Source organism: Folsomia candida, unplaced genomic scaffold (genome assembly GCF_002217175.1).
Source record: "Folsomia candida strain VU population unplaced genomic scaffold, ASM221717v1 Fcan01_Sc002, whole genome shotgun sequence".
Taxonomy (NCBI): domain Eukaryota; kingdom Metazoa; phylum Arthropoda; class Collembola; order Entomobryomorpha; family Isotomidae; genus Folsomia; species Folsomia candida.
In genome coordinates, this window is record NW_019091194.1 from 2,333,164 (window position 1) to 2,358,748 (window position 25,585).

The window sequence follows — 25,585 nt, forward strand, 5'->3', positions numbered from 1 at the left end:
CCCGGCTGACTGGAGTAAACTTCACGCAGCTCGTGTAAATACGATTTTTTGAGTCAATCTTGGACAAAAAATCAGTGTTTACTTTTTAATCTTTGTCGAACTTGACGAAATATTGTCGACGTGACGCCAAGCCATTAGGCGAATAGATGTCGACAGATGTAGATACTTTTACTATTTGACACGGTGTTGTGTTAAACATATCGTTTTGGTGCATTTTGTAAGCAAATTGATTTTATGGTTTCAATTTGTGATTAATTTTTGTTAATTAGTGATTAATTATTGTATATAATAATTTGTACATTGTAGCCTCAAATATCGCAGTAAAAATGCTCCGGTTACAGCAGGAGCGAGTTATTCCTGGGATTTTAAACCCAAAGAGTAATTATCAGCCGCCATGGACAGATAAGAAGTTCTATCTAATGGATGGGGCAGGAAATTGTGTCATAATTGTGGACGAGTCTGCTATTCCTTGCATATATGACGAAAAGGTATGTGGATGGACACAAACTCAATGATGTTTAATTGAATATTGAAATATTTATTTGCAACAATTAACTGTAAACCTGTGGATTTAATTCAGGATCCGGAACGGAGGGACCCTCTTAGGCCCACGGCTGGTTATATCAGTCAGCTTGAGTCTCATCGTTTAGCGACGAATAAGATCGCCGCATTAAAAAATATCCCGTATATGAACAAGGTTTTTGCTGGGCTGGATCGACCCGTTAAAGAATTTTTGGCACTACCTCTGCTCGAGCAGAGCCGATTAAAATCAGACTTGAAATTGAAATTGGCAAATCCGACGATAATTAGTGAGATCTTAAACTTTAAGATTGTTAATTAAGGATTCATTGCATTATTACGTAGATTAAAACTGGAAACTTTATTTCAGACAAAGAATGGGAAACCGTGGTGAAAAATTTGAAGTGGAATCCATTTCATGAGATGCCGCAAGATTTCCTTAAATGCCAACTAGGATCGAATTATGAAGAGAATATCCAGGGAAAAACTGATGATGGTGTTAAAAACGATAAGTGTGTAATAACACAACTTCCACTCGAAGCTTGGGAAATTCTTGTTCAGAAGTTAAATGGGATTTCATTCCTTCGGGTTTGTGATGCTTTACAATGTTTGGGATTGGATGACTTGGTGTGGGAAGCTTATGAAGTTAATATGAGGGAAAATAAGGTGATTCAGTATTTTAATGATAACTGCATTTGTAGAATGTACATGTGCGCATAACGTTACAATTTCGTATTTTTATTAATTATTTTTCAGCTGCCACTATTTTGGAGCCGAACTTGCCACCAAGACATGCCAAGTGAACTCATGAACGAAATTGTGACAAGTTTCAGTAATATGCTTATAAATCTTAGGAAGGGACCAAGAATGAATTTGGGGTCTTTGCATAATGCCCGAGAATCTCACAATTGTCAAGATATCGTATTGGCAGAATATTCATGGGTAAAGAGCGTATTTATTTATTTATAACCGCATTTTGTAATCGTTTATGTTTTTATAATAAAATATTTATCATACATAACAAATTTATTTTTCATTTTAGATCCACAAGTTAAGGGATGGCGAGATGGTCGTTAAGAATATGTCAGCGCTGGAACGAAAAATCAAGACCAACATTCAGTTGTTTCACCAAAAATATCCCACGTTTGATGAGATGGTTAAAGACAAAGACTCGACAACTCGAAATTATTCAACACCTGAAGTTATAGTTGGCATGCTGGGATCACTTTGTTACTTCAGTATGGTAACATACAATCAAAAGAATTTGCCTGTGGTACTGAAATTATCGTAAAATTTATTTAAAGTTTATTAATCATAAAGTAATAAGCTTTCATTTGTTTATTAAAGTTGATCATGGACAATTTGGACAAACCCGAAGCACACCGAGTCACTGAAGCCGTGTGTGACTTCGATAAGGACTCTCCAATGCTATACTCTAAACTGATGTACTATCCGACCCAGCAGACAGATACAGAAAAAATTCCGGAAATTGATCGACTCTTGTTTTTCGTATCCAGAAATTACACGACCATCCGATGTACTAAAATTGACAATAGTTAATTTAATAATTAGTTTTAATTACAGTATTATTTATTGAATTTTTTAAAATTCTAGCCGTGGATAGCTACCTGACCGGACTAGTTTACGAGCATCGCTCGATTGACGATGCAGAGGCATTATTTTCTAACGACACCCAAACAAATGACGATGATAGAGGAGTCTTCTTCAAAATGGAACCCATTCTGGCTTTCAATGAGTAATTTAACGAGTAGTGAACTTAAAATGTATGTATATTATTATCCCTAAGTCTTGTATTAATTTCTTGTAGGAATGTTTTTGTCCTCTGGCATTCCCCCAGCCCTGTCGAGTTTAACAGGGTTACAAAAGTGCGTAACCACTACGAAATTACTAAGATTCAGAGTTTACGAATTCATAAATGCAGAGATTATTGGAATCTCTTGAGCAACTACACCCAATACTTTATACCAGTTTTGAGAAAAGTGCACAACTCAGGTCCAAACAAGCTCCCATTTACAGAAGAATTTCTCGTGGAGAATTTTGGCCAGGATTTTGCCAACGACTGTGAGTTCTACTATGAACTTCAATTAATCAATATGCGCTATGGAACTGACACAATTTCGATGAGAAATGCGAATACGCTCAAATCTACTTCTCCCTCTAATAAAACAAAGGAAGCGTAAGTTTGTATATTTATTTGGTTATTGTGATTTATTAGTTTAGTTTATACGCGACGACCTTTTAATTTCGATGTCTATTTTGCTACAGTGCATTCGCTGTTCATCATCAAAATCCGCAATACTATTACCACAACGCGTTGGAAGAACGCAGCCTGCTTGATGTTTGCTACTCTGCCTGCTATGGGTATGACTTGTATGTGTTTTGGAATCACAAAGCTCTTGCAGTTTCATGGGGTGACGGCTTAATTTGGATGTTCCACTCGTGGAAGAGGGCTCTGAAATCTCTCGAGAAGGAAGTGCATCATCGCTTATCGAGCAAGACGGAAGATGTATTTGTCTCTCATATGTGTGTTTGTTCTCGAGATGTACTAGGTGCCGTGATAAATGACAACGTGGTCACCTTCAAAGTTATAAAAACGCCAGGAGTTTTGCATGATGGTTATAAAGTGAGTTTTTATATTCACATAAAACAATGAAATTATTATTATTATTATTATTATTATAAAAGTAAGGTTATATTCATCGGAGTATAAAAGTAGATTATTATTATTATTCTAAGAATAACTTTTTTTAAATTTTGTATCACAGGAAGAACCAAAATTTGTAATGGAACCACTCCGCTTCATCGTACTCGACCTTCAATCCAAGCAAATTTCGGTGGACCAATTTTCTTTCCACTTTGACAAAGGTGATCCTTATTTTTTCCTCTTGCTTCGTGACAAGGGTTCGAATTGCTGTCTGGATTTCTGGATGCAAAGGGTCTACTTCAAACTCCAAGAGTATGAAGATTCCGAGGTGACAGACGACATTCCGGAGAAAGTATTCATGGATAGCGTCACTACTTTTATCGAAAATGAGGAAAGAAATAGAAATAGAACCAAAGTTCAACAAGAAGAAGCTCCACCCAAATGTTCCGAGAATATCACTTCGAAAGAATTTACGGAAGCCATTATGCGAACCATTGTTGGGTGCAAATTAGTAAATTTGAAACGAAGGGTTGGAGTGAGCGACCGTCCAAAAACATACAAACAAATGTTTGATGAACTCATGGCTAGAAACAAGGACAAGGATATCTTCTCCGTCAATCGACATGCCGCACTGCATTCTCAAGTGAAAGAATGGGTACAGAAGTTGCAAATGACCAGACGGGAATCGAAGTATGAGAATTAAGTATCAGATTTTAAAAGATTGCACATGTTAGAAATATAAAATGTTGGGTATTTATTATATTGGTAGGTTAAAAACAGTACAAATACTAATTATTTATTAACACATACATATTTGAGTAGATTTCTTTATTAATTTAGATTTATTTTTATTTCTTTACATTATTTTGTTGAACGTTTACATTTATGTATAAAAAATATTGTCTTAAATAAAAATTGACGGAATATAAATTAGTGGAGGCTAAATAAATTTTTGCTTCCTCCTTTCACAGCCATGCCGATGGGGCTCAACTTCCTCATAAAATCAGTTTTAGGCTCGGGAACAATCTTTGTTTTGTCTGTGACTAACGACCCAGCGTTGAGTCTTGCTTTCTGCAAAGCGCTCGAACTAATCTTGGGGTCCGTTTCGATGCGGAGCCGTTCGGCCTTTTCAAGTTTGGCCAATTCTTCGCAAGCTTCAGCTTGATAGGCGTCATGAACACATTTCTGGTGTTCAGGGTCGAAATAGTTGTTCGCTAGAAAAGTATTTAGTGGACGCATTGCAATTTTTTCTATAACTGTACACCTATCTACGTACCTGGGCAACTGTAATGCGAAGGGCGTTGGTAGAAGCAGAGATAGTATTTCGAACAGTCGTGTGGATCTTCAACGTAAATATTGTGGAATAATGGGCACCTCACGGCTGAAGAGTATTATTTGATTCAATGACTGACAAAAATTAATCTTGAATACGAAATGAATTTCTTACGAAACTTGCAATACTTTTCAGGAATCTATGCAACAAAGAAGTTGAGTTAATCCGATAGTCTATAAATTGTAGTTTATTTGTTTAGCGAATTACTTGTTGACGAGGAATGCAGTCCCCCTTTTCTGGATGGAAAGCGGTCCTCACATCACAAACTTTTTTATATGCTCGATTCAAATGACAAAGATAGTAATGTTGACATGTGGTATCGTCTGGGTCGGAGTACTTTTCTGTGAGGGGTTCTTCAGGACAGAAACACTCTCCGTCAGGTTGACACCGTATTTTGGGCAGTTTTGGCACTTTGGGAGAAACTACTACAAACAATTGGAGCTCAAATATGACGAAGCAATAGTAGATTAAAAATGTGACCGAATGCATTTTGTATTTTTGAATGATTTTTTAAGGTGACTAAACCTAAACGTATTTCAATATCAAGAGAGACAATATAACAACATAATTTACAATGAACACTTTAATCCCGTTGTACAACCTTGCTGCTACAAACAATCTGAAAATGCAATTATTATACGAAGGGAAAGTAATTAAAAGTCGAACAATGCAATTACTCTGAAAACATTTGTCAACAATTACAGTACAAACTCGACTAGGTAAATAGATATTATTTAGAATCGCTATGTTAATGGACTGGGCAAATTCAACATTTCTCGCACACTCTTTCCATACTTTTCTACCGCCGCAAGGTCTTCGCCGTCATTATGTAAACTGGTCACAGCCTCTTTGTACTGCTCAATTGTCGGAGCCACAGCGAAAGGTTGTCCTTCTTTGTGGTTGAGTCCTAAAATCTGGTCGATGGATTTCTGAGAGGGGCTGTTGTCCCAAATATACCTTTCCATATCTTCCTCCAATTTGTCATCTTCCCATTTCTCCTTATTCTAAATTCATTATGATTATGGCTAATTAGTTACAAATCTCAGTGATGTTCTAAGCTACATGATTGTCATTTACCCAAGATTCGTGGTACAAGGCAGTAATGAGATACATTGCATAATCATAGTTTTGCTTCCTCAATGGACAGTTTTCTATCGTGAGAGTGACCACGTCTGTTGTTGGATTGTATCGATTCCCCACCAGTCTGAGAAACTTGTCTTTTGCATGATAGTCAAAATTTAATGTGGCGACACGAATCTGTTGTACATGATTAAATTATAAATTAAAAATAAAAATTGTAGTTATAAATAATTAGAATAAACCTGAAGAGTCACGATTCTTGACCGGAAATCTCTAATTGATGGTATAGAATGACAATAGTCGTTCGTCGTAATTTCGACCGGAAACAACTCGTCCAAAACGGCATCATCTTTCAGTTCCTCGGGCCAAGGGGTGCAAAATTCTGTAAAATTAGCAGGAAATGTATCATTATTGTAGCTAAATTCTTACATTTTAATTCTAACTAGAGTAAATCAGATCGCATCTTTACTTTTTAAGGCTTCACATTGTCGCTTAATGACAGGGGGAGTTAAATGGAGAAAGTTTGGAATCTTCATCAGCTCTAGATTTCCCCATTTGTTGGGTGGAGCTTTGTGTGGAGGGACGTAGCCTTGGTGGAGTGGGAGGGGAACGGACGCCGGGTGGAAAGATCTCGCCGTGGGCCAAACATTACCCCAATCTTGATCGACAGGCATCTTCAAATACCTTCATTAAACATAGAAATAATACAATTAGTTCCATTAAGTCTCGTAAAGCCAATTTAAATAAAATAACTATTCACGTACCTCGGAGGTGGGACAACCTTCTGTTCCCTCCTCTTTCGACGAGCACCCCGTTGAAAAAGTTTGGACTTGAGGATATCCAATGGTTGGAACTCGTCGTCATCATTAACATTGGATGTTTGGTTTATGACTTGTTCGTGATTTTGATTAGAAGGTAAGGATGAGGACACATGTCTTATCGAAGAACAGCACAATGCGTTCCTAGTTCGTAAGAACTGCAGAGACGAGGAAGAAGATGAAGGGCCAAGACTTATTAGAAGAACTCGTCGCATTCTGGATTTATTATTTGATTAACTAATTAATTAAATTCGTTTTTAAATGTTAAACAAATGCAAAAAGAAAGACGAAGTGCCGGAAAATTCTTCCATGCAGTATGTAGTAAAGCTTTTAAAATGGGTAAACTCGTATGCAGCTCAATCTGCCCCCGCAGTTCTCGTTGCTTGATTTTTCTGAATTGCAAAATTTGGAATGCAAATTTAATTGCAAATTTGAGTTGAAACTATATTTTCATAACAAATGAATACATTAGAAATTAAAATTAACACGTCTAATAAAGCACGTTAAACATGCTCGTACTTGAGAAATTGTTTAAATGCATTAATACAATCAGTTAGTTTCAAAATGGAATTTCTCTTTTTCATGAGATTTTTAATTGTCATTTAATTCCCTTGTAAATAATTAATTATTACATCAAATGATCACACTTATTTTCCTCATATGTATAAAATGATGTGTATTTTATAAAACGGAATTTGCTTATAATGAACAGACCGAATGGATGAATGTTTGGTCAATAAATTAATAATTTTATGGTTCGTAAAAATTGTAATAAAAATTTTGAACATGTTTCGAAGGATAGATTTCAGTCGATACAACTACATAAACATATCTATAGTCTATACACTACTATAAGTGAGTGACTACTGAATACTGTGTGTAGTTGAACCGTAAAAAACGCAGTTTTTAAATTAAAGGCTATTTACGAAAGCTACCAATTTTATCTTCTTGTGCGTTGAAGCCATTGACTGTATTTAGTTTCAGCAGTTGCTATCATCGACGTAGCGTGAGACAATAATTGTTGTGCGGAAAGATGATCTCGTAACATACGGTCGTTTAACTGTTGCATTTTCACAGCTTTAAACTTTTGCAACGTATCTTGCATCTTTTGCAATTTATCTTCAAGAGCTTGGGTCGTGGGAGGGAAACAGGACCAGAAATGACGAAGTAATTCCGACAGAGAGGTGTACATGCTTCTAATTTCAACGTCCACTTCAGGCGGAAGAGTATCTAAACAGAGAAGCAACGTTAATTGTTATTGTTCATTATTTCTGGTTATCACGTTAATTAAATAAATAATTTTAATACGGGCTGTATCGTCCGGTCTATGTCCCTTCATTAAAGCTCCCCCGGGACGCAACTCTCCCAGAATTTTAACCGCAGTAACCGAGTCTAATAATCTGGGACAGTTGCTCCACTTTTTGGTGTGGTCTCTCATCATGAGAGCAGTCTGTTTGATTTGGTCGACTGATACGACATCCGTCTTAAAGTCTGGGATCGGTCCGTTTAAATAGCGATCAATTCGAGTCAAGTTTAGTTTTGTGTAAGATGAATGTCCGTCATTAGCTAAATCTTCGTAGATCATTTTTTCCGCAATTTTCGCCTGCAAATTAAATCCAGAAATTTTTAGAACTTATTTATACAATGGAACAACTTGTAAAACAAAAACTAATTAAATGTCACACCTTCTTAGCTTCTGGAGGAATAGCGTAAAGCTCAGCATCGCCATTTTCTAAAAGCTCTTCTTTCTCCTTGTCACGATCTCTTTTCTTCTTCTTTTTCTTAGTTAAGGGTTGTTGAGTATCATTATTATTGTCTTGCTGCTGTGGGGGTTGTACTGTTGAGGGAGGGGGATTATTGTTACTACCATTATTACCGTTAGCTGCTGGATTTGGTGGTGGCAAGTTGGTTATGGTTTGATTTTCTGGTCGATCGCACGCCTTTAGCACCATGATGGAATGATGGTTAAATCTCTTAATCATGTTTCGATAAATTCCTTGCGGAGTGACAGCATCCTTATCCTTCGAGTCGTTAACTTGTGCCTCAGTGTCCTTCAGGAAACCGTCCCCGGTCACAGATTCGGTCTCTTCGAGCGTCGCCATCATATCGATATGGGACAACTTAACCTTGTCCAACTCTTTTCGCATCTCTTTATCGTCAGCCTTAGCACAGTCGGAAAAGAGGTCTTTCAACACCGGAAGTCTGTCACGGTGAAAGTAATGCGATTGGAAAAACTTTGTCCAGAAAGCACTCTCGGTCATTTCGGCAGGGACGCATTGAACATGTTTCTTCCGAACAGCAGGATATGTTTTAAAAATTGATTCTATCACGTCCAAGGTTAAGTTGTAGCGGAGACCGTTCGCACCGTCGGTTTCGGGGTGTATTCCGGACTGAATTAAAACACAGTATATACTTTTAGTGCGATATCATTTCTAATATTTAATTATTGATCTAGTTAATGCATCTAGTCTTACCAGGAAGCCTGATGAAACGCCGGTATCTTGGCGAAAAACTTTTGCCGGAGTGTTCGCCACTAGGAACTCTGGAGCATGACTCACCCAGAACTCATCAGCAGTGATTATGTCATCCATAACCAAGTCCTATGTGACCAATTTTTAAAACCACGAGATAATTATTTAATATACCAATTAACTGTTATGCGACCCTATTTTTTAATAGCTACTCACCTTGTAAAGCCTTAATAATCGCGGATTTTCAGTCAACAGCCTATTTTTCTCCTCCAATTCTTGATTCACCTTTCTCTTAAACTTTGGCAGCAGCTGAAGTAATAATTCTTTAACTTGGTCCCTATCCCGAAATTGAGCCGGTTGTCCTTCCGGGTTTACAAAGTGGAAAGTGTAGGTCGTATTATCATGTAGCACAACTTGCAGCTGTATCTTGGGTTTTCCTTCCGGACTAATTTTCTGCGACTTGATATCCGCATATTTGTGTGATACTGTAACGACGTCTCGATTCCCTTGAATCCACGCTAGTCGTTCAGACATTAGGTATAGACGACCGTCGTCCTTTTTGTGTTTTACATTTGTCATCTCCAGCAGGACATCTTCAGAGGACGTCATTCCTTGACCTTAAAGTGATAACAGTCACTTCCCCTTTTCACTTTGCGCCGTCCTAACTTCCGTCCCCACGACTGTTTTACAGCTATCGAACTTCGAGTATAAATTTTCCTGCATTATACCAAGACCAACACATTTAATTAAAAGTAACAAACTTAGGATTACTAAAATAGCAAAGGATAGCGAATTCTTACCACTTATTTAATATTTCACTGATTTGATTTACGAAAAAAACTGCTCTCCTCTCCCCTAGATCAAACTTGAAACTATTGGTTGTTTATAAGACGTTTTACTAATATCCAAACATTTACTTCCGCAAATTACGAAAAACTACCGAAAAATTATAAAATTATGAACAGAATAAGATTGCGGATTGACGACGACTGACGAGTCTGTTCTTTGATTTTACTGGGCCGGTTGAAGAATTTCCAAATATACCCCAAACGTTGGAATGAGACAACCCAACTCTACCATGAATGAGACATTTTTCGTCTCATTTTCCTCTCGAAGTGATTGCAAGCAAAAAGTGGACGCTGATGAAAGTGACTGGATTCCCTCATGATGACGCATGATAACTGGTGATGATAGGTCTGATACCAAAATGATTTTAAAGGTCATTGTTCACTATAAGATTTTTTTCCAAAAAATCCGAAATACGGGACATTATTGAAAGTTAAAGTTTAACTTCTCGAGAGTTTAACTCTTAAGTTGAGGAAAACAAAATAAATTGTTATGCGTCTTTGTTAGATATAGCACCACCTCCTCCAAAGAAGAGAATCTTAAAAGTACTGCAAAACGGGCACCCAGCATAAAAGAAGAATTGATTGACGACAACCCCCTCGTACACGTCCCATTTAAAAAATTTGAATCTGATGGCGAAGATACCGAACGAAAAATTTGTTCATCTTGTTCATCCGGATCAAATTTTTCAGCGCTTCACGACCAAATTGTTGAAGAAAACGCTCAAAAAGTAAAACGTGAACCTGCTCAAACAAAAATTCTATCTCAAAAGTCTGCCCCTTCTACGGAATGCGTTGTACGTCCTAGACTCACTATAATTGTGCGATACAACAGTGTAAAAAACAATCACTGCCAGGCTCCTAACGTCTATATATGATTTGTGTGATGAAAATAACTATAAGCTTACTTATTTTATCTATTTATTAATAGAAATACTCGTTTTCTGGACCGAAACGACATTTTTTAAACTTTGCATATTGAAACAGTCTTTTATTCTATTTTTAGTTTTAAGTACTTTGAGTTTTGGTAGTTGATAAATAATCTTGTAAAATTTTCGCGAAATTTTATGCCACATATAGATGATGAGTAATAAATTGACCTTGTACATAATACTGTAAAAGGTAACTTTAAACGCTTTTGTACTAAAAGTAACAACAACAAATTCTAATAATACTAGTTAACTTGCATTAGTTAACTATAATACAAAATTAATAATATTTCTGAGGTTCTTTCTTAATCATCACATCAAGGTCCTGTTTAGCCCTCTTCTTCACGGGTTCATGGCAGCCTTGCCTTATCCTCACAGCATTTTTCTCATGTTTACTCGCTACCAACTGGTGATCCTCCACCCCCGCGAGGGGATCCACTAGTCGTCGCTTGTTCTTTCGTGGCAAGGTGGATTTTTTCACTTTTCGTGGCATGGACAAAGTCAGTGGTCCCTTCACCGGTTGATAATCCCTTGCCTGCTCCACGGGAAGAGAGGCTGAATCCTGCAGAAGTTTCCCCCTCGGTTGGCGATCCAAATTTAAAAAACTTGATACTTGGTCAAAGAACTCGTTGAGGTTGCACTGAAGTGAAATATCGTCTAGGCTCATTTTAGAAAATTCTTCCAAATAACAAGGGTTCATCAATAGTTCACCCAGTGAATGTGAAGCCGTTAAAGCTTCAATCTGTCCACCACAATTTACTGACGCATTTGCACCACGGTGAAAAATTTGAGGTTCCTCAAATGGTGTTGTTGACGACGACCAGGTTGTGGCTGGAGTGTCGGACAAGAGTGAAATACACGTAACGTTTGGTGGGTCAACCATATCGGCAGGGTTGAGGAGGGCATCCTTTGGGTCGTCACTGGTTTTTTGTTCCTGTGTAAAAATTCCTGGCAAAGTGGTCACATTGATGCGCATAAATGTTTCCCATACTTGTTTATGTTGACTCGAAACTCGGTACACGTTTCCGTTACCAGTCATAATTTTGTAATATTTTGGCACTTGGGCTGCGTCATTTGGAAATCGGAATACGACATTTGAGTTGTTTCGAGACATGACTTTGAAGGGAGCAACTTCAAGAGAGGAAGATGGCGGAGGTACAGCATTCGGCCGGGGTAGTGACAGCTTTTCTGAAGGAATCGACATTGGTGGAGCTATTTGGTTTGGTGGGGGGACAAATACTCCCGGAGGACCCCCTAAATAGACCAAATTTGTCATAAAATTGATATGCTTAGCTCCCTAATCATAATTATTATTTCAAATCCACACCTGCCAGTATGTTTTGATTTTGAATTACTTGTCCTCCGCTGAAATTTTGAGTTTTTGTTGCATTTTCCATCATGAAGACTGCCGTTTTATACGATGGTAACACCGGTGGTTGCGGTTCCTGAGCTGGTAGAATTTCTGTAGTAGAAGAAGACGATGAAGGACACGGGACATCTATAAATTGCATTGTTTCATCTGATGAGCGTGTCGGTTTGAAGGTGTTCGCATTTTCTTGTGTTGACATTATCGGCTTATCATCGCCGTTATTCGACGATTCAGGCTTCCCCATATTGAGTGACTCTGTTTTTAATTTTTCGACCGTATCAGTATGTCCATTATGGCGTTGACAGGTTCCTACACAAAAATAAACACAACACCATTATTTCTCAAGTTGCTTCAATTAGTTTAATATTTATGATTTAAGGAAGAACAAGTGGTTTGATTCGCACCTTTCGCCCTGTGAGAAGGAAAAGTTGATAACGATGTCCTTATTGCTGCTAAATAGTCACTACCCGCTTGTCCGCAGTAACAATGAGGTCTGTTCTCGGGACAAAGTTTGGACCGTTGCAGGGATTCCGAGTAGGCGCAAACGTACTCCTCCTTCTCTGTCGCAGGCTCGAAGAGATAACCCCAATCACAGTCCATCCAACGAGGAAGAATTAGCGGTGGTGGGGACGGTGGTTCTTGTTTGGGGGATAGACAACTTTTTTGATATCCCTCTCTTTTCGTTGTCATCGTGTCAAACGGCTCGACAATATCTGAGGACAAATTCGATAAGATTACTTCTCAATAAATATAATTTGGAAGGAAAATCATGTCGGAAATTAAAATTTTATGCAGAAAGTTAACCTGGAAACACTTTGTAGTTTCGGAAATTCCAAATGGATATACCAAAATATGTCGACTGGGACTGATACATATTCATTTTATAACTATTTGATAAGACGTGATATGACAATGCCGCCCATACTATGCTTAAATTTAAAATTTAGAATAATTGAAATACAAAAAATTTTGGAAATTAAAATTAAATTCAGATTTTGAATTTAGTCCGAGTTGACTGCAATGTTTTCTATTAAGAGGTGAACCGCTTGATTCCGAAACAAGTTTCCGATGATTTTCTATGATATCGATATGAGGGGCACTATTGTCCCGATCAACTTACCCCCGATAACCACATCTTATCTGTTGATGTTTTTCTTGATAAAGTTACAGTTTAAAGGTCATCAGAAGATTGAATTAAATTACAGTTCATACTTTGATAGTAACGAAATGATACTAAATATTATCCGTAGCATTGAACTTGTATGACAATTTGAGAAATGTGTATCATTTAATTTGCATTCGATATTCAAAATTTGAATTTAACGATGTGATGTAACATGTCCAGATACATCCTTCACCTGGAATATGCTGTCATATTTGCCAATTTGTTGACCAAATGCAGCAAATAATAATTCAACGAAGCATAAACTAAACCATATTTTTGCATTCTACACTATTCGACCTCCACGAAATGTAAAGAATGCGTGTCTCATCTCCAACTTTTATATACCACCGATTTCATTTCACAAATTCACAACTATTCCTTCAGCCCATGAACATGCTCGATACATGTGCATCATTTGCTTAAAAATTTGTAAATAAATTCACACATAAAATTCCCCTTCAGGGGATTCTCCAAAAGATTGGTATGCTTGGTGGTGGCATTAATTTCCATGAAGGCCAGTTACAAATATTTTTCTGGCGCCAACGATTACTCCGGGTTAATATAAAGAAAAGAGACGACTTTCTCCCAATGCATTAGGCCTGGAAGTGAGGAGAGAAATTCTGTAATAATGTCGTTTTTGGAGGTACCGACGACTTTCTCTGTCTCTCATTTTGGGTGGTGGTGGTCTATGGTAGATTCTATTTCTATACGTCCTGAACTGCCTCCTGTCTGTCACTTACTTTCTCTCAGCCAGCCAACAACTAAATCGCTCTTATCACACGCTCACACTCCATTTCACCCTCTCTCTCACCACTTTCTCCCTCCTTATCATCACACACAACCTCGGCTGTCCTGGCTTTGCTCCATTCCATGGTTTTACTCGGGCTTAGGACGTATCTAGAGATGTATTTAGGCATGACTGAGTGGGGTGTGGTGGTCTGGTGGGGTCGAAAGAGAGGTGAGCTATTTCTCAAAGATGGGTTCACTTGCTGGTCGTCCTTTAACTTCAACCAACAAGTGAATTGGTGGAGAAAGTATGTATATACATCCTCGAATAATAAACTAGCACCGTAAAATGCACAAAGTTGCAGGAAAGAAAACCTGAAAAGAAGAATGCATCCGACCGCATTTTGTGAGATAGCGATGCATTCACTTTCTTTGAAGGATAAGATGTCGTCGTTTCTCACCACGATTCTATTGACGTACATACTTTTTTTACGTAGAGTATTGGTAGAAGTGGGGGGCATGAATTGCGAAATTATTATCAAGTTAGAAAAAGGAATCCATCTCAATAAACTGCGCTTCAGCTTAGTTTAACAGAGATGAGAGGAGAGGAGGAATAAATCCTGTAGAAAGGAAATCCTGGCGTGCCCAAGTGGTCCTAGGGACCTCAGATTTTTTGTTGGATTCTTCCCCACCTACGAATCAATTCAGAAAGTTTGCTTCTCAAAAGATTTGCGTTCCCCACTTTCATTTCCCAAGGTGGTGGGTTTACATAACAGGAGGACTGGATCGAGTTAAAATTGGTGTTCAACAATTGTGGCTTAGTTTCGGTTTATGAGGTCGATTGAAATGCAAACGCGTTTTTGTCACGTATTCATCTTTATCAAGGGAGTAGAAAATCCTCGAGTGGGTTTTCAAGGTTGTTTTGTGGTGGTACATAAAAAATGACGCTGAAAATATAATTCCAGTCACTTTAGACAGTTCATCCCCACATTTTATAAGTTCACCCGTCCACCTGTCCACCATCCTTGCAAACTGCCGTGTCGCCTAACAATTCAAAAGTCTTATCGGGTCAGACAGCTCGAATTCTTAGTGCTCTTCTCTCCTTTATTAAGTAGCAGATGACCAGACAGGCAGCACCAGAGTCCACTCTCTCTTCTAAATTTAGCTCATATACCATGTTATTAAGGGCACTTTCTCTCATTGGATTTTCCTCGGATGGAGGAAGACCAAAGTGGTGCTTTTTGCTTTCTCTCTCTCGTTTTAGCGGTGGGTTAGATTGGTTGGAAGAAGACGACGTGATGAACAAGGGGTGACATTTGACTTGTGAGACAAAGGAGAGAAATTGGCCTGGTGTGAAAATGTGGATGTGGACTGACAGCCACTTTTATCATGCTTTTCTTTGCCCCCCTCCCTTTTCACTTACTCACTCTTGCCTTCACCTCTCTAGGTTTAGGACGAGGGACGAGTGAAAGTGAAAGTAAAATAAAGGACAGAATCGAGACACACCAAAAAGGCGAAAGTAATACATCGTCAGCCCAGGAGAAGAGATTAGCCTCGGATCAAGATCACAGTGCGAGAGAAAGTGTGCGTGGGGTCCCAATTTTGCAGAGATTGTGTAATCCTAACCGATGTAAGAAGAAGCAAATTGGCATTTAGCCGGAGAAGATTATGTAACTACATGCATCGGTTTCATTGATAAATTTAATTCATAAGATTGTACATTGTTAATGAAATATTTGCATTTATGAATTAAGGAAACTTCTTCAGTGTACAAACTTTACTGGAAAACAGGTTGTTTTATTGGTGAGAAAATGAAACCAAAGTAAGTAAAAGCCCTCCAGCATGGTCTGGTCGTGTGTATTTGTGGTGGTTCTGGTTTCGTGGGCTCTTTCTTTTGATCCGTAGGCTGGAGATGAAGCAAACAAAGTGAAAGCATCATGAGAAACCAATCTCAAATGTAAGCTCATCATCACACACGAACCGACACACGACGTGTATTTGTATGTAGCTTCAGCTAAACTAAACCTAAAAACCGAATCAATAAAGCAAACCAAACCGCATCCAATCCAATCAAATAACTGTCAAATAAAAGTAACCTCAGTAAATCGGACAGGACTACAACTACATCACACAAAATGCACACACATCCAACACCGCATACCAGACCAGACCAGGTTACGGTCTCCTACCTTTTATACGTAGTTTTTATCCCAATAATTTCCCATGATTTTGAGAGTTTAATTATTGTTCTGTGTAAAATAATACCCGGAAGTTGTTGTGATAAGTTCGTCACTGGAATGATTTACCGATTACGACGACGACACATCGACAGACTTGTTCCCATCAAACGCGAGACATGACTTGATTTACATTATTTCCTGTTTTGTCTCACAGACACACAATTTTGGCATCCGACCCACTGATACGTTTGGTTTTGGGGGGAGTTGTCTTTTGGCAATTAGTTTGATGAAATGTTACCAGGTAGAGAAAATAATTCAGTAATTTGCGATCCTACCAGAAATGCGAGTTCATTTCGAGCTAATAGTAATAAGTGGATTGATCATCTCTCTTGATAAGGTGCTCGATAAATGTCTCAAAATTCTGTCAATCATGCACATCCTCTCTCTCCCTCTCTATTATTAGCATAAGATGACTTGATTATTACTTTAGTTCAAGAAGTAACGTATCTAGATAACGATTCCCATGCAAACTATCACCAAAACCAGGCAACTTTCTCGTGGAGAAAGTTTGCTCAGTCCCTTTCTCCACCATCACACGACTCACCCGTCCCGTGCAATGATTCTCACTTTACTCTCTCGCTTTCTCCGTAGTTTAAACTTTTGTGGTGATTATTACGCATTCAGAGAGTCACCAACCAAACCACTGAAAAAGGATAGAGTCACGAACACAGAGAGAGAAGACCCCTTCGTACACTGTAACTAAAACTGTGACCACCACCACCATCATCACAGTACCCACCACCACCACCAAGGTCCTTCCCGCAGGGTGGGAGTGGCCTTGTTGCCCGTCCCACCCAGCCCCTCGGATTGGCAAACTCCTGCCCATTTCGCGAATTTACGACGTGATCAAGTACTCTGAGAAGGGAGAAAGTACGACGGAGTTTCCCGGATTCATCAGCACGCTGAGGGCGACTCTGGGAGAGTGAGACACCACCAGACCTTCCAGTTGAAGGCAGCCTAGTCTCTCAGCCAGCCAGATTCGGGCGATTTTGCTTTCTCCTCGAAAAACAGGAAGCAGTTTCTCTCTCTCTTTCCTTTGTTCACTTTGTGGTTGTGTGTGGTTTAATGTAAATACATAAAAATGGTTTTCGCACAAATAAGGATTTTTTTCTGAAGGGGTGGATTTTCTAACTTTCTTTTCACACCTCAAGGAAAAAACTTTAAAAAAAATTAATGTGCGTGATATAATAAATTACTGGCCTAAAACGACCCTTTCTATTTCACCCTTTCCCCCCGTGATGCATCCTAATTGTTTACTTTTCATCAAGTTTATTACCCAAATATCAACTAAGGAGTGGAGTGGGGTGTCCTAAATTTGTCGGAGCTGTGGCGGTGACACTCCCACTGTCCTTTCCGCTGCCTGGGACAACACTCGTGGGACTTTTTTGGCTCATGGTGGGTTGTTGGAGTTGTCAAGGATCGTCATCAGATGTGGACGTTAACGAAGACGCCACAACATCGCCACCAACTGCTACGACACAACAGGAACAACCTCAACCGAGTACTTCGAGTGGTGGTACTTCGAATCGTAGAGGACAAGTCACACCCACTAGAAATGGACAACTGTTTAGTAATATAGCACCCTCGACATCGTCATATTCGTACCATAAACTCGACAATAATCGACAAATTAACCGAGGTGTTGGTGAGAAAAACTTTTCGACGAGCACGCATCCCAACCAAATATTTTATGATGAGGATGACGACGACGAGGATGACGAATTCTTTAACGGAGAGAAACAAGCCTTGTTAAGCAGTGTGAAATGTGACCATTTCAACCACAAAGGTGATGAAGGAACAGTACCAATAAGTGACAATAATAAGCAAGATGACATCCAAAAATTTCCTTCTTCCTCCATTTCCGGTCCAGGTTCTTCAAATCCAAATTCGACAATATTAACATTTCCCGAGGATGAAGAAGATGATGACTTGAACTTGAACATGAGTTTTGAAAAGTGGTCTGAATCCGACAATAATAATTCATTTACCAATATTCGGGGAATGAGTGAAAGAATGATGAAAAGGTTGCCTTCCCTGCTGGGGAGAAAATTTTGGAAAAAATCTTTTTGAAAGTTTTTATTTTGGGAGTCTTCCCAACTGGAAGAGATACGTAATAACAACGTCAAAATAACGTTATATAAGTTACTTCAACGTTGTTTTGATGTTAGGCTTGGCCGCTAAAATCACGTCAGAATCAAGTTGAAATAACTAAATTTGTGTGATTTTCACATAATTCCTACGTAATTTCTGCACGTTAGTTTAACGTTTTTCTGATATGTTAAAATAACGTTAAAATCGTGTTAATACCACAATTCCCACGTAATTTCAACGTTGATATGGCGGCCAAACGTAACGTCGTATCCACATTCGGAATTTCTACTTGGGTTACCTCGTCTGAGGAGTCGGGAATAATTAAAGGTAACCCATTTTTAGCGTTCTTTTATTACGACAAGACAATTCATTTCCTTTCTCAACCTTTGTTAATTGTTCCGAGTGACAATTGATTTATTGGTGTTGATCTATAGATGCGCTATCATTATTGCATAACAGGCACAAAATTGGCGAAATCAAGAGGATTGCAATGATCCATCTTCACGTCATCATGTTTAATTATTATGATGCCCATATGTACGTACATGCCTTGCCACACTGGTAATTAGAAATTAGCAATCGATAGTGATTAACAGGTTTATGAAATGATATTAATAATCGTACTTGAGCCATCAATAAGCTACTTAAATTCTTAAGCATAGGTGGTTTATAGGAACGAGCATCGTGCCATGTATGCATCAACAAGACACAATAATTCAGCCTCTCTAAAACAATCTTAAATTCGTATGATTACATACTGCATACAGATTCTAATTTTCTAAATAATTGCACGAATACTTGCATTCGAGTGATTGTTAAATTACACGCAAAATAAAACGCACATCATATCCGGTCAATTTTTAAAATTTTTTACTCGTTTTTTTAAGAATCGCACAAGTTGGCGAATAAAAATTATTACATTATCTAATCATCACATGTCGTGACGTGATGATACGATTTTCCAACGAGGCAAATAAATTGTAAGGGCATATCATGTGTGATTCGTGTCTCATGATTTGATTAACATTACGGTCGGTCATGATTTTCCTACCGACGTAATTTCTCATTTGGTCGTGGAAAGAATAGAAAATAGTTCAAGTGAGCGGAATCGAGTGCTTATTTGCAGAGAAGATCGAGATGCAGGCAATAATATAAATGCAGCCACATCATCACACCCAACAAGACCATACCACCTGTCAATTGCACTTTTGCACTATCTCGTATACCTTGAGGACATTGTGATGCCGAGTGGAATGCAATATGCAATTCTCTAAATCCTGAAAGGAAATGGTCAATTTTTCTTCAATAATAAATATCTAGTTGCACTCGTACCTTCTAAATAAATAATCAACAGCAGTATAGCACTAATAAATAACGAGTAAAGACTCTTGCAGTGCAAAATTTGCACACAAATTTGCATACCCACATGTACATACATACATCACCTCCTTAAAATGCTGTCATCACACAATAAGTAAGTATCCAATCCGGTATAACGAAACGCATAATAACGGTTTAGTTTGTGAGTATTGACAAAAAGGGAAAGTGAGAGACTGGCCAGGCCAACTGACGTGGTGGATATCGTGTTAAATATTATGATGGTGGGATAACAAAGGAGTATGATTTTATGAATAATGAAAAAGAAATGACCAACATTTGTGAGATGTGACCAGACCATTAGCGGATGGATTTTAGCGTCATTTTTCTGCATCGCATTCTTTTTTCTATGCCTCATGAATAATGTGCACGGTGCACTCGGCTAATGTGATAATGATTCCTTTCAGTGCATTCAATTCCATGATTTCTTTATTGCAAGAAAACATTATAGGTTAGGTTACGATTTTTAAGTAGAAATTCGAATTTGATGGGACATGGAAATTTGTAATTATTTTTCTATTTGCAGATTATGACTTGACGAGGAAGGGATGACCATTGCCTCACCGGCGACAATAATACGACAATAATAAAAATAACTAATTGAAATTAATAGAAAGTCTGAAACTGTATACATATTTACAAACATATTTTTGGTCCTAAAACTACACTTAAATTATACATTAAGACATTTCTTCAAAAATACAGAAATTCTATAAAGTGCGACAAAATCGGAAAGTACGATTTGCTGCCTTTTTGTTTTTTATGATTTTTCATTTAAACACCACAAAAATTATAGTAAACCAACTTCTCGCCTCAAAATCAACCACTTGCTATACGACGAATCTAACTAAACTACTTACTTACCTATGTAACTAACTAACCAACTATGTATTTAAGCTATGTAAAACTGCTTCATGAATGAGACAAGTGTGATTCTCATTTAAGAGTCAAACCAAATCCAAACCCCAAAGCGAATAAGCGAACGAACCAACCCTTCTCCAATTTATTTCCTTCCCTTCCCTGTAGAATTGCATTCTCAACAATATAATACAACTTTCTGACTTTGGTTTGCATTTAGTGCAGTGATTGTAGTCAAGTCAGTGTGGCTTCACCCTTCACAAGCACTTTTACAACGTGGCGTGGTCTGTTCTGTAATCATATCGTTTATTTAGTTTTTGATTCATGATTTTGTTCCATTTTCACTTTTAGATTCTGTTAATAATAGGAGAACTTATTTGTGAAAAGTTGTTATAATTGTGACCTGACAATTTTTGTGGGATTGCATAAAAACTTAACCTGTTAAAATATTATATAGATAAAGTTGTTGTACATAATCTTAACAAGCCGGCAAGATCACAATGTAATAAGTAATGTGCGTGCAAGGTGACTGACACTTTGAGATACTTGCGCCCAGATAAGAACGTATCATGGACTAGTGGATATCCGCCGCAACTTCAGTCAGATATTGTACAGCGATAAATTTGCATAACTGGGACGAAAATTCGTATGTGTCGTGTGCGTACATAATTCTGGTTTTAAATGCTGACATCGTTTTACACATTTTAATGACATTTTTATCCTAACGAGTGCGTGGAACAAGAAAGGGAAGAATTTATTAGAGTGACAATGGTGAATAATATGATGAGGACTCATCATGGAGTGGGAGGAGGTCGGCTTATCTTGATTTTGGGGACATTCTTACTCCTTGTGACGCAAGGTAAGGGAAATCACGGGTGTTTTACGTCTTATATATTTTTGTATAATTTTCACGCCGGTTAGCAAAAGTTTGAAGAAATTATTTAGTTTATGAATTTTGAAGGTATTTAGTTTCAGTAGGAAGTATTTTATTTGAGAGATATATAAATTTTTTTTTCATATTTTATTTTGAAATTATAATTTGCGTAAAAAAAATATTTTTACGCAAACACTTAGGTAAATAAATAAGTTGGTTATCGCTCTGCTTATATATGTTAATCGGACCACAATAATAACCAACCGTCATAAACTTCCATTGACCACCCTGCTCGTTTACAAAATGTGGGTGACAATTGCCTCTGGTTTGACTACTTATGGTGGTGGTAGAAGTTGTGGTGAATTTCATTTTTTGCGAGTCAGTGTCATTGAATTGAATGTGATACATAAGTAGATCAAATCAATTTCAGAGGCGGTGGTGGTATGGTATGGACGGCAAAAAAATCTGTAACGAAAACCAGAAGCAGTTTGGTCACTCCGAAAATAAACAAGTCGATAAAAAAGCAAAAATATGGCAGCATTATGCCAATTAATGATTACCCTAACCTATTAAATAAGTATCGGAAAATACTTATAGATTGAAATGATACAAAATTTTGCTAATGAGATTTCTCAATTTATTTGTGTCAATAGATAATAATGAACATTTTCAATATTCGATGTGTAAAAATGTCATTGTGTCCGCACTCTCACTGGGCATTAAAAATATCATTTTATTATTATTGCACTTTGTCATTATCATATCACTACTTTAAAAAATAAGTTGAATCAATCCTTTGTTCATCTTCTCAAGCCACCATCCATTACTAACCAACTGAGCATACTTTCATAATTAGTCGTGACAAATGCTCCCCACGTTGAAATACTTTGTAGCTGTACTACTTTTACCCTTCTCAACCCGGAGGCAGTATAAACCTATAAATTTGATGGTGAACATGAATATGCAAATTGCTACGTCCCCCATTAGGAAAAAAAGTGTTATATTTACTTTGGTCAACTAGATGGATAGATACAAACGCCAATTTTGTACACGCCAAATGCGAGAGAGAGATGACATTGTTTGCTAGATGCTTCGATAGAATTTCAATGGAAGTTGCATTATATTTGGAATTTCAAGTAGTTTTGTTGACAATTTAGACTTGAGCGGAAACAATGATTGGCTTCGGCTCAATTTTGGCAAAAATTCGAGTACAAAACACGAATCGGAAGTGGTGCGAGTTTGGTTAATGGATCAAATCGTGTCCTATGAAATTTTAAGGCGATTTGTTTTACTAAAAATACTAACCCGAAAATCTGCGTTTAAAAATGCTCAGATTCCCAAATTTTAAAAATCTTGCATCCACATTTCTAAGAAAAATTCTTATGCAACACATCCCAATCAATTACTCTCTATTTGGAGCACGCGTCTCATTTTCAATTTCAATTATAATGACGACGACACAATGTATACATACATAAAATGAAAATGACGTTCCCAAACCTAGATAGAAATCGTTGCGAGTGTTTCCGGTGCGTTTTTTCACACAGAATTTATTTATTACATGGGCAGTGTCACTACATGTGTGTACTTATTTTCACACAATTTACCACTTACATCAACAACTCTACAAATTCACGGCAACAACATGAGACGAGAAAATTGTTGCAGGATGTGGGCAAATAATAAAACGTGTAATCATAAATTATAGCTGTATACAAATATATAATTTTATTTACAAGTATAACAATTACTAGTATATTCACGAAAATAATGGTTTTACAAAGATTTTGAAACATTTTATTTTTTGACCCAGTTCTTAAAATAGTAAAATAAAACTAGTCCATTTCATTCGATTTTGTTTTATTTATTTAATATCGTCTTCATTTTGACTTCAAGTTTTCAGTTCAAGTGATAAAAAAATTAATCAGTTTTTAGAGACGAAGACTACTTTAAATTAAACGTCTCTCGTTATACTACGAGCAATGCTTTCGCAATAAGTTCTGCACTGTTGATTTGGATTGCACAATGGCAAAAATATCTGTTAAAACTAAAATAGCTAATCCATTTACTCTCCTTCACTCGGCCATAAATTTGCTGTATCACTCATTCATTCATCACTAAAGTTAAGCATTTAGATTTGCTCAATAACACGAAAACAATCCATCTCGTGTTATTTTACGAGTCTGATTTGTTTGTATAAAGTATGTTGCGAGGCGTCAATTGCCACTTTTTCAATTTTGTATGTACGTATCTGTGCCTGCCTGCCTGCGAATTGTCAAGCTTCTTGAGGTTAACTCGATATAAAAAATTGACAGACAATTGACATCCCATCGACTAAAAATAATAAAAAACGCCTTGAAATTTAGGTGTTTTCCGCCCTATTCAGCTTGCGTTTAATAATGAACGGGTGAGCAATCTGTTTTTTGCGAGGACAGGAAAGGAACTCGTCGTAATGTAAATAATAATAATAAAATGAGACGACAGAAGCTAGTTAATAATTTTTTGGGTGTGATTTAGCAGAGAGAGTGACATTCATCTCGATCGTTATGAACAATTTGTTTGCGACCCTTGTTGTTGTTGCTCAATGGGACGTGCCATATTAATGGTGAGAGTTCGAGGTTAATTGAAATAGTGGAGGTTAGGTTGTGGTTAAAAATGTGGTGGAAGTACAATTTTTGCGGCATAAAGAGTCACATAAAGACATGCATAATTTGTCGTAAATTTGTATTTACATACATACATTTTCAAAAAATGTGTAGTGTTTATACTAACACAGGATCAAATTTTGTCGCAATTTGCAGATTTTTGGTGGAAGTATGTACACACGACAATTTTTGCCATATAAAGACATTCATAAGCTTTCGTAAACTTGAATTTACAGATACATACATTTTCCAAATTCTTGTACAGTCTACATTAACACGGATCAAATTTTGTCGTAATTTGCACATTTTTGAAATGACATCACACAACCAACTTTACTACTATACTTCAGCCATAAACATAATCAATCTCATCCTGAAATGAAACACGACCTCCCATCAAATGTCAAGTAGACGATTTGTTTTTTTATTTCTATTTTTTGCCCTTGATGGTCACTAGACTTTGATGCTTTTGCATGATGCTCATCTTCTTAAGCTACACACACATGTTAAAGATTGAACTTTGATAACGTATAATTAATGACTGTTTGAATTTGCAAAAGTCCTGACTTGGCTTGACTCCTGTCAATGTCACCGCTCTCCAATGTGTAATTAATTTGGAGGAGATCACGAACTCTTTTTTGGTGGTGAAGTTGCTTTTAAATAAACATGAACCATACATTTTAACCTTTTATTAACCCTTCAATTTGTGAGGTTAGTTTGGAAAAGGTGAAGAAGGTGAAGATGAAGATGGTGAGACTGCATTCTTGAGATAAGATCCACTTCATTTTCCGTCTACTACTCTTCATGGAGGGGAGTGGAGTTGGTTGGTATCTTAAAGATTGATTTAACTAAGCTGGGTAATGTGATTTGATTGTATGCAAATTCAATTTAATGCCCTCAGTTGAACGAGCCGTGCATATGCCCACAAAACTAGCCGGGTAGTAGTTCAGGTAAATGGAACTTCTCAAGGCAAACTGGTCCAAAATTTGAAAACCATTTCCACTTCATGTACGTATGTAAAGGTTAGATTGTGAACTGAATCGTAATTATGCGTGCTCATTTGATTAGATTTCAAAAGTTCTTTTTTTCCAGGTGTACCGTGTACGTAATTACTTTTTAGTTGTTAATTATTACGTAAGTAAAAGGGTAGATAAGGTTAAGGGTCGAGTTTCCTTTGAAAATTGAAATGTAAAAATTAGTCGAACTTGTTATTTGAGATGTTTACCAGTAGTTTTATTATGCAAAATGGAATTGAATAAGTGATTATAGGTTGTCAAAAGAGGAGTTTGATCAAATCAAATTTTAATAAAAATGTTGCAAAGTAATAATGTTTTGGATTTAATGGAGTGTTACAATATTAAGTACAAAATACATGATGTAAGATGATGCTCCAAACTTAGCTAACTTTGTACTTTAACTTTGTACATATTTACCAAATTACGAGAATTAAATTTCGTATATCTTACTTTTCATTTTCAAATTTAATTTATTATCGTACATTTTCCTAAAAAATAATTTTTTGACCCTCGAAATTGTACTTTTTCTTCCAATTTAATACAACAACAACAACACGACAAGGT

The 25,585-nt window shown here is 37.2% G+C and overlaps 6 protein-coding genes and 1 long non-coding RNA gene across 13 annotated transcripts in view; 3 read left to right on the forward strand and 4 right to left on the reverse strand.

The window, feature by feature from the left end:
- Window positions 1-66: 66 nt before the first annotated feature.
- Window positions 67-3,903, forward strand: LOC110842923. Its single transcript, XM_022088795.2, has 11 exons — window positions 67-217; window positions 307-488; window positions 581-809; window positions 890-1,185; window positions 1,276-1,461; window positions 1,562-1,792; window positions 1,867-2,056; window positions 2,134-2,275; window positions 2,348-2,716; window positions 2,806-3,163; window positions 3,306-3,903. The coding sequence occupies exons 2-11, from the start codon at window positions 327-329 to the stop codon at window positions 3,885-3,887; spliced, it is 2,745 nt and encodes a 914-aa protein (XP_021944487.1). The 5' UTR covers window positions 67-217; window positions 307-326; the 3' UTR covers window positions 3,888-3,903.
- A 9-nt stretch (window positions 3,904-3,912) lies between these two features.
- LOC118434685 lies at window positions 3,913-5,031 on the reverse strand. The gene is made up of 4 exons (XM_035848753.1): window positions 4,725-5,031; window positions 4,632-4,656; window positions 4,461-4,565; window positions 3,913-4,398 (listed from the first exon to the last, which is right to left on the reverse strand). Exons 1-4 carry the CDS (start codon window positions 5,004-5,006, stop codon window positions 4,115-4,117), a joined length of 696 nt encoding a protein of 231 aa, XP_035704646.1. The 5' UTR covers window positions 5,007-5,031; the 3' UTR covers window positions 3,913-4,114.
- Window positions 5,032-5,085: 54 nt separating this feature from the next.
- LOC110843766 (28S ribosomal protein S35, mitochondrial) lies at window positions 5,086-6,747 on the reverse strand. The gene is made up of 5 exons (XM_022089799.2): window positions 6,362-6,747; window positions 6,067-6,281; window positions 5,840-5,979; window positions 5,595-5,774; window positions 5,086-5,521 (listed from the first exon to the last, which is right to left on the reverse strand). The coding sequence occupies exons 1-5, from the start codon at window positions 6,628-6,630 to the stop codon at window positions 5,261-5,263; spliced, it is 1,065 nt and encodes a 354-aa protein (XP_021945491.1). The 5' UTR covers window positions 6,631-6,747; the 3' UTR covers window positions 5,086-5,260.
- A 221-nt stretch (window positions 6,748-6,968) lies between these two features.
- On the reverse strand, window positions 6,969-9,907 carry LOC110844561 (general transcription factor IIH subunit 1). Its single transcript, XM_022090789.2, has 6 exons — window positions 9,687-9,907; window positions 9,103-9,603; window positions 8,890-9,015; window positions 8,101-8,805; window positions 7,724-8,018; window positions 6,969-7,645 (listed from the first exon to the last, which is right to left on the reverse strand). The coding sequence occupies exons 2-6, from the start codon at window positions 9,493-9,495 to the stop codon at window positions 7,356-7,358; spliced, it is 1,809 nt and encodes a 602-aa protein (XP_021946481.1). The 5' UTR covers window positions 9,496-9,603; window positions 9,687-9,907; the 3' UTR covers window positions 6,969-7,355.
- A 784-nt stretch (window positions 9,908-10,691) lies between these two features.
- LOC110843411 lies at window positions 10,692-13,297 on the reverse strand. 3 transcript variants are annotated; one of them, XM_022089375.2, is made up of 5 exons: window positions 12,834-13,076; window positions 12,434-12,742; window positions 11,988-12,338; window positions 11,652-11,914; window positions 10,692-11,594 (listed from the first exon to the last, which is right to left on the reverse strand). In XM_022089375.2, the coding sequence occupies exons 1-5, from the start codon at window positions 12,907-12,909 to the stop codon at window positions 10,941-10,943; spliced, it is 1,653 nt and encodes a 550-aa protein (XP_021945067.1). In that variant the 5' UTR covers window positions 12,910-13,076; the 3' UTR covers window positions 10,692-10,940. The 3 variants fall into 3 exon arrangements, with proteins under 3 accessions (XP_021945067.1, XP_021945068.1, XP_021945066.1); XM_022089376.2 differs by lacking the exon at window positions 12,834-13,076 and adding an exon at window positions 13,150-13,297 and having other exon boundaries at window positions 10,692-11,914; XM_022089374.2 differs by having other exon boundaries at window positions 10,692-11,914; window positions 12,834-13,075.
- A 3,797-nt stretch (window positions 13,298-17,094) lies between these two features.
- LOC110842899 (protein Skeletor, isoforms B/C) overlaps window positions 17,095-25,585 on the forward strand; it is a 37,855-nt gene continuing 29,364 nt past the window's right edge. For 3 of the 5 annotated variants that reach the window (XM_035847281.1, XM_022088760.2, XM_035847282.1), the window contains exons 1-2: window positions 17,100-18,578; window positions 20,155-21,345. In XM_035847281.1, the coding sequence (XP_035703174.1) occupies window positions 21,255-21,345 (91 nt within the window). In that variant the 5' untranslated portion in view covers window positions 17,100-18,578; window positions 20,155-21,254. Of the gene's footprint in view, window positions 18,579-20,154; window positions 21,346-25,585 lie in introns of all 5 variants that reach the window. The other 2 variants (XM_035847283.1, XM_035847280.1) reach the window with 2 other exon arrangements.
- On the forward strand, window positions 23,196-25,330 carry LOC118434263. Its single transcript, XR_004833880.1, has 2 exons — window positions 23,196-25,027; window positions 25,098-25,330. It is a non-coding gene; the product is annotated as an uncharacterized LOC118434263 (long non-coding RNA).

Excerpts from the sequence above, each read along its gene's own strand:
- LOC110842923 (XM_022088795.2), top strand. The coding sequence starts at position 327 with ATGCTCCGGTTACAGCAGGAGCGAGTTATTCCTGGGATTTTAAACCCA. Across the intron at positions 1,793-1,866 it reads ATCAAAAGAATTTGCCTGTG|TTGATCATGGACAATTTGGA; the intron begins GTACTGAAATTA and ends TGTTTATTAAAG. Across the intron at positions 2,717-2,805 it reads TCTAATAAAACAAAGGAAGC|TGCATTCGCTGTTCATCATC; the intron begins GTAAGTTTGTAT and ends ATTTTGCTACAG.
- LOC118434685 (XM_035848753.1), bottom strand. The coding sequence starts at position 5,006 with ATGCATTCGGTCACATTTTTAATCTACTATTGCTTCGTCATATTTGAG. Across the intron at positions 4,657-4,724 it reads ACTGCATTCCTCGTCAACAA|ATTCCTGAAAAGTATTGCAA; the intron begins GTAATTCGCTAA and ends TTTGTTGCATAG. Across the intron at positions 4,566-4,631 it reads TGAAAAGTATTGCAAGTTTC|CCGTGAGGTGCCCATTATTC; the intron begins GTAAGAAATTCA and ends AATACTCTTCAG.
- LOC110843766 (XM_022089799.2), bottom strand. The coding sequence starts at position 6,630 with ATGCGACGAGTTCTTCTAATAAGTCTTGGCCCTTCATCTTCTTCCTCG. Across the intron at positions 5,980-6,066 it reads ACAATGTGAAGCCTTAAAAA|AATTTTGCACCCCTTGGCCC; the intron begins GTAAAGATGCGA and ends CTAATTTTACAG. Across the intron at positions 5,522-5,594 it reads CCTTGTACCACGAATCTTGG|AATAAGGAGAAATGGGAAGA; the intron begins GTAAATGACAAT and ends TAATGAATTTAG.
- LOC110844561 (XM_022090789.2), bottom strand. The coding sequence starts at position 9,495 with ATGACGTCCTCTGAAGATGTCCTGCTGGAGATGACAAATGTAAAACAC. Across the intron at positions 8,806-8,889 it reads GCGTTTCATCAGGCTTCCTG|TCCGGAATACACCCCGAAAC; the intron begins GTAAGACTAGAT and ends GTTTTAATTCAG. Across the intron at positions 8,019-8,100 it reads TTCCTCCAGAAGCTAAGAAG|GCGAAAATTGCGGAAAAAAT; the intron begins GTGTGACATTTA and ends TTTAATTTGCAG.
- LOC110843411 (XM_022089374.2), bottom strand. The coding sequence starts at position 12,909 with ATGAATATGTATCAGTCCCAGTCGACATATTTTGGTATATCCATTTGG. Across the intron at positions 12,743-12,833 it reads AAACTACAAAGTGTTTCCAG|ATATTGTCGAGCCGTTTGAC; the intron begins GTTAACTTTCTG and ends ATTTGTCCTCAG. Across the intron at positions 12,339-12,433 it reads TCCTTCTCACAGGGCGAAAG|GAACCTGTCAACGCCATAAT; the intron begins GTGCGAATCAAA and ends ATTTTTGTGTAG.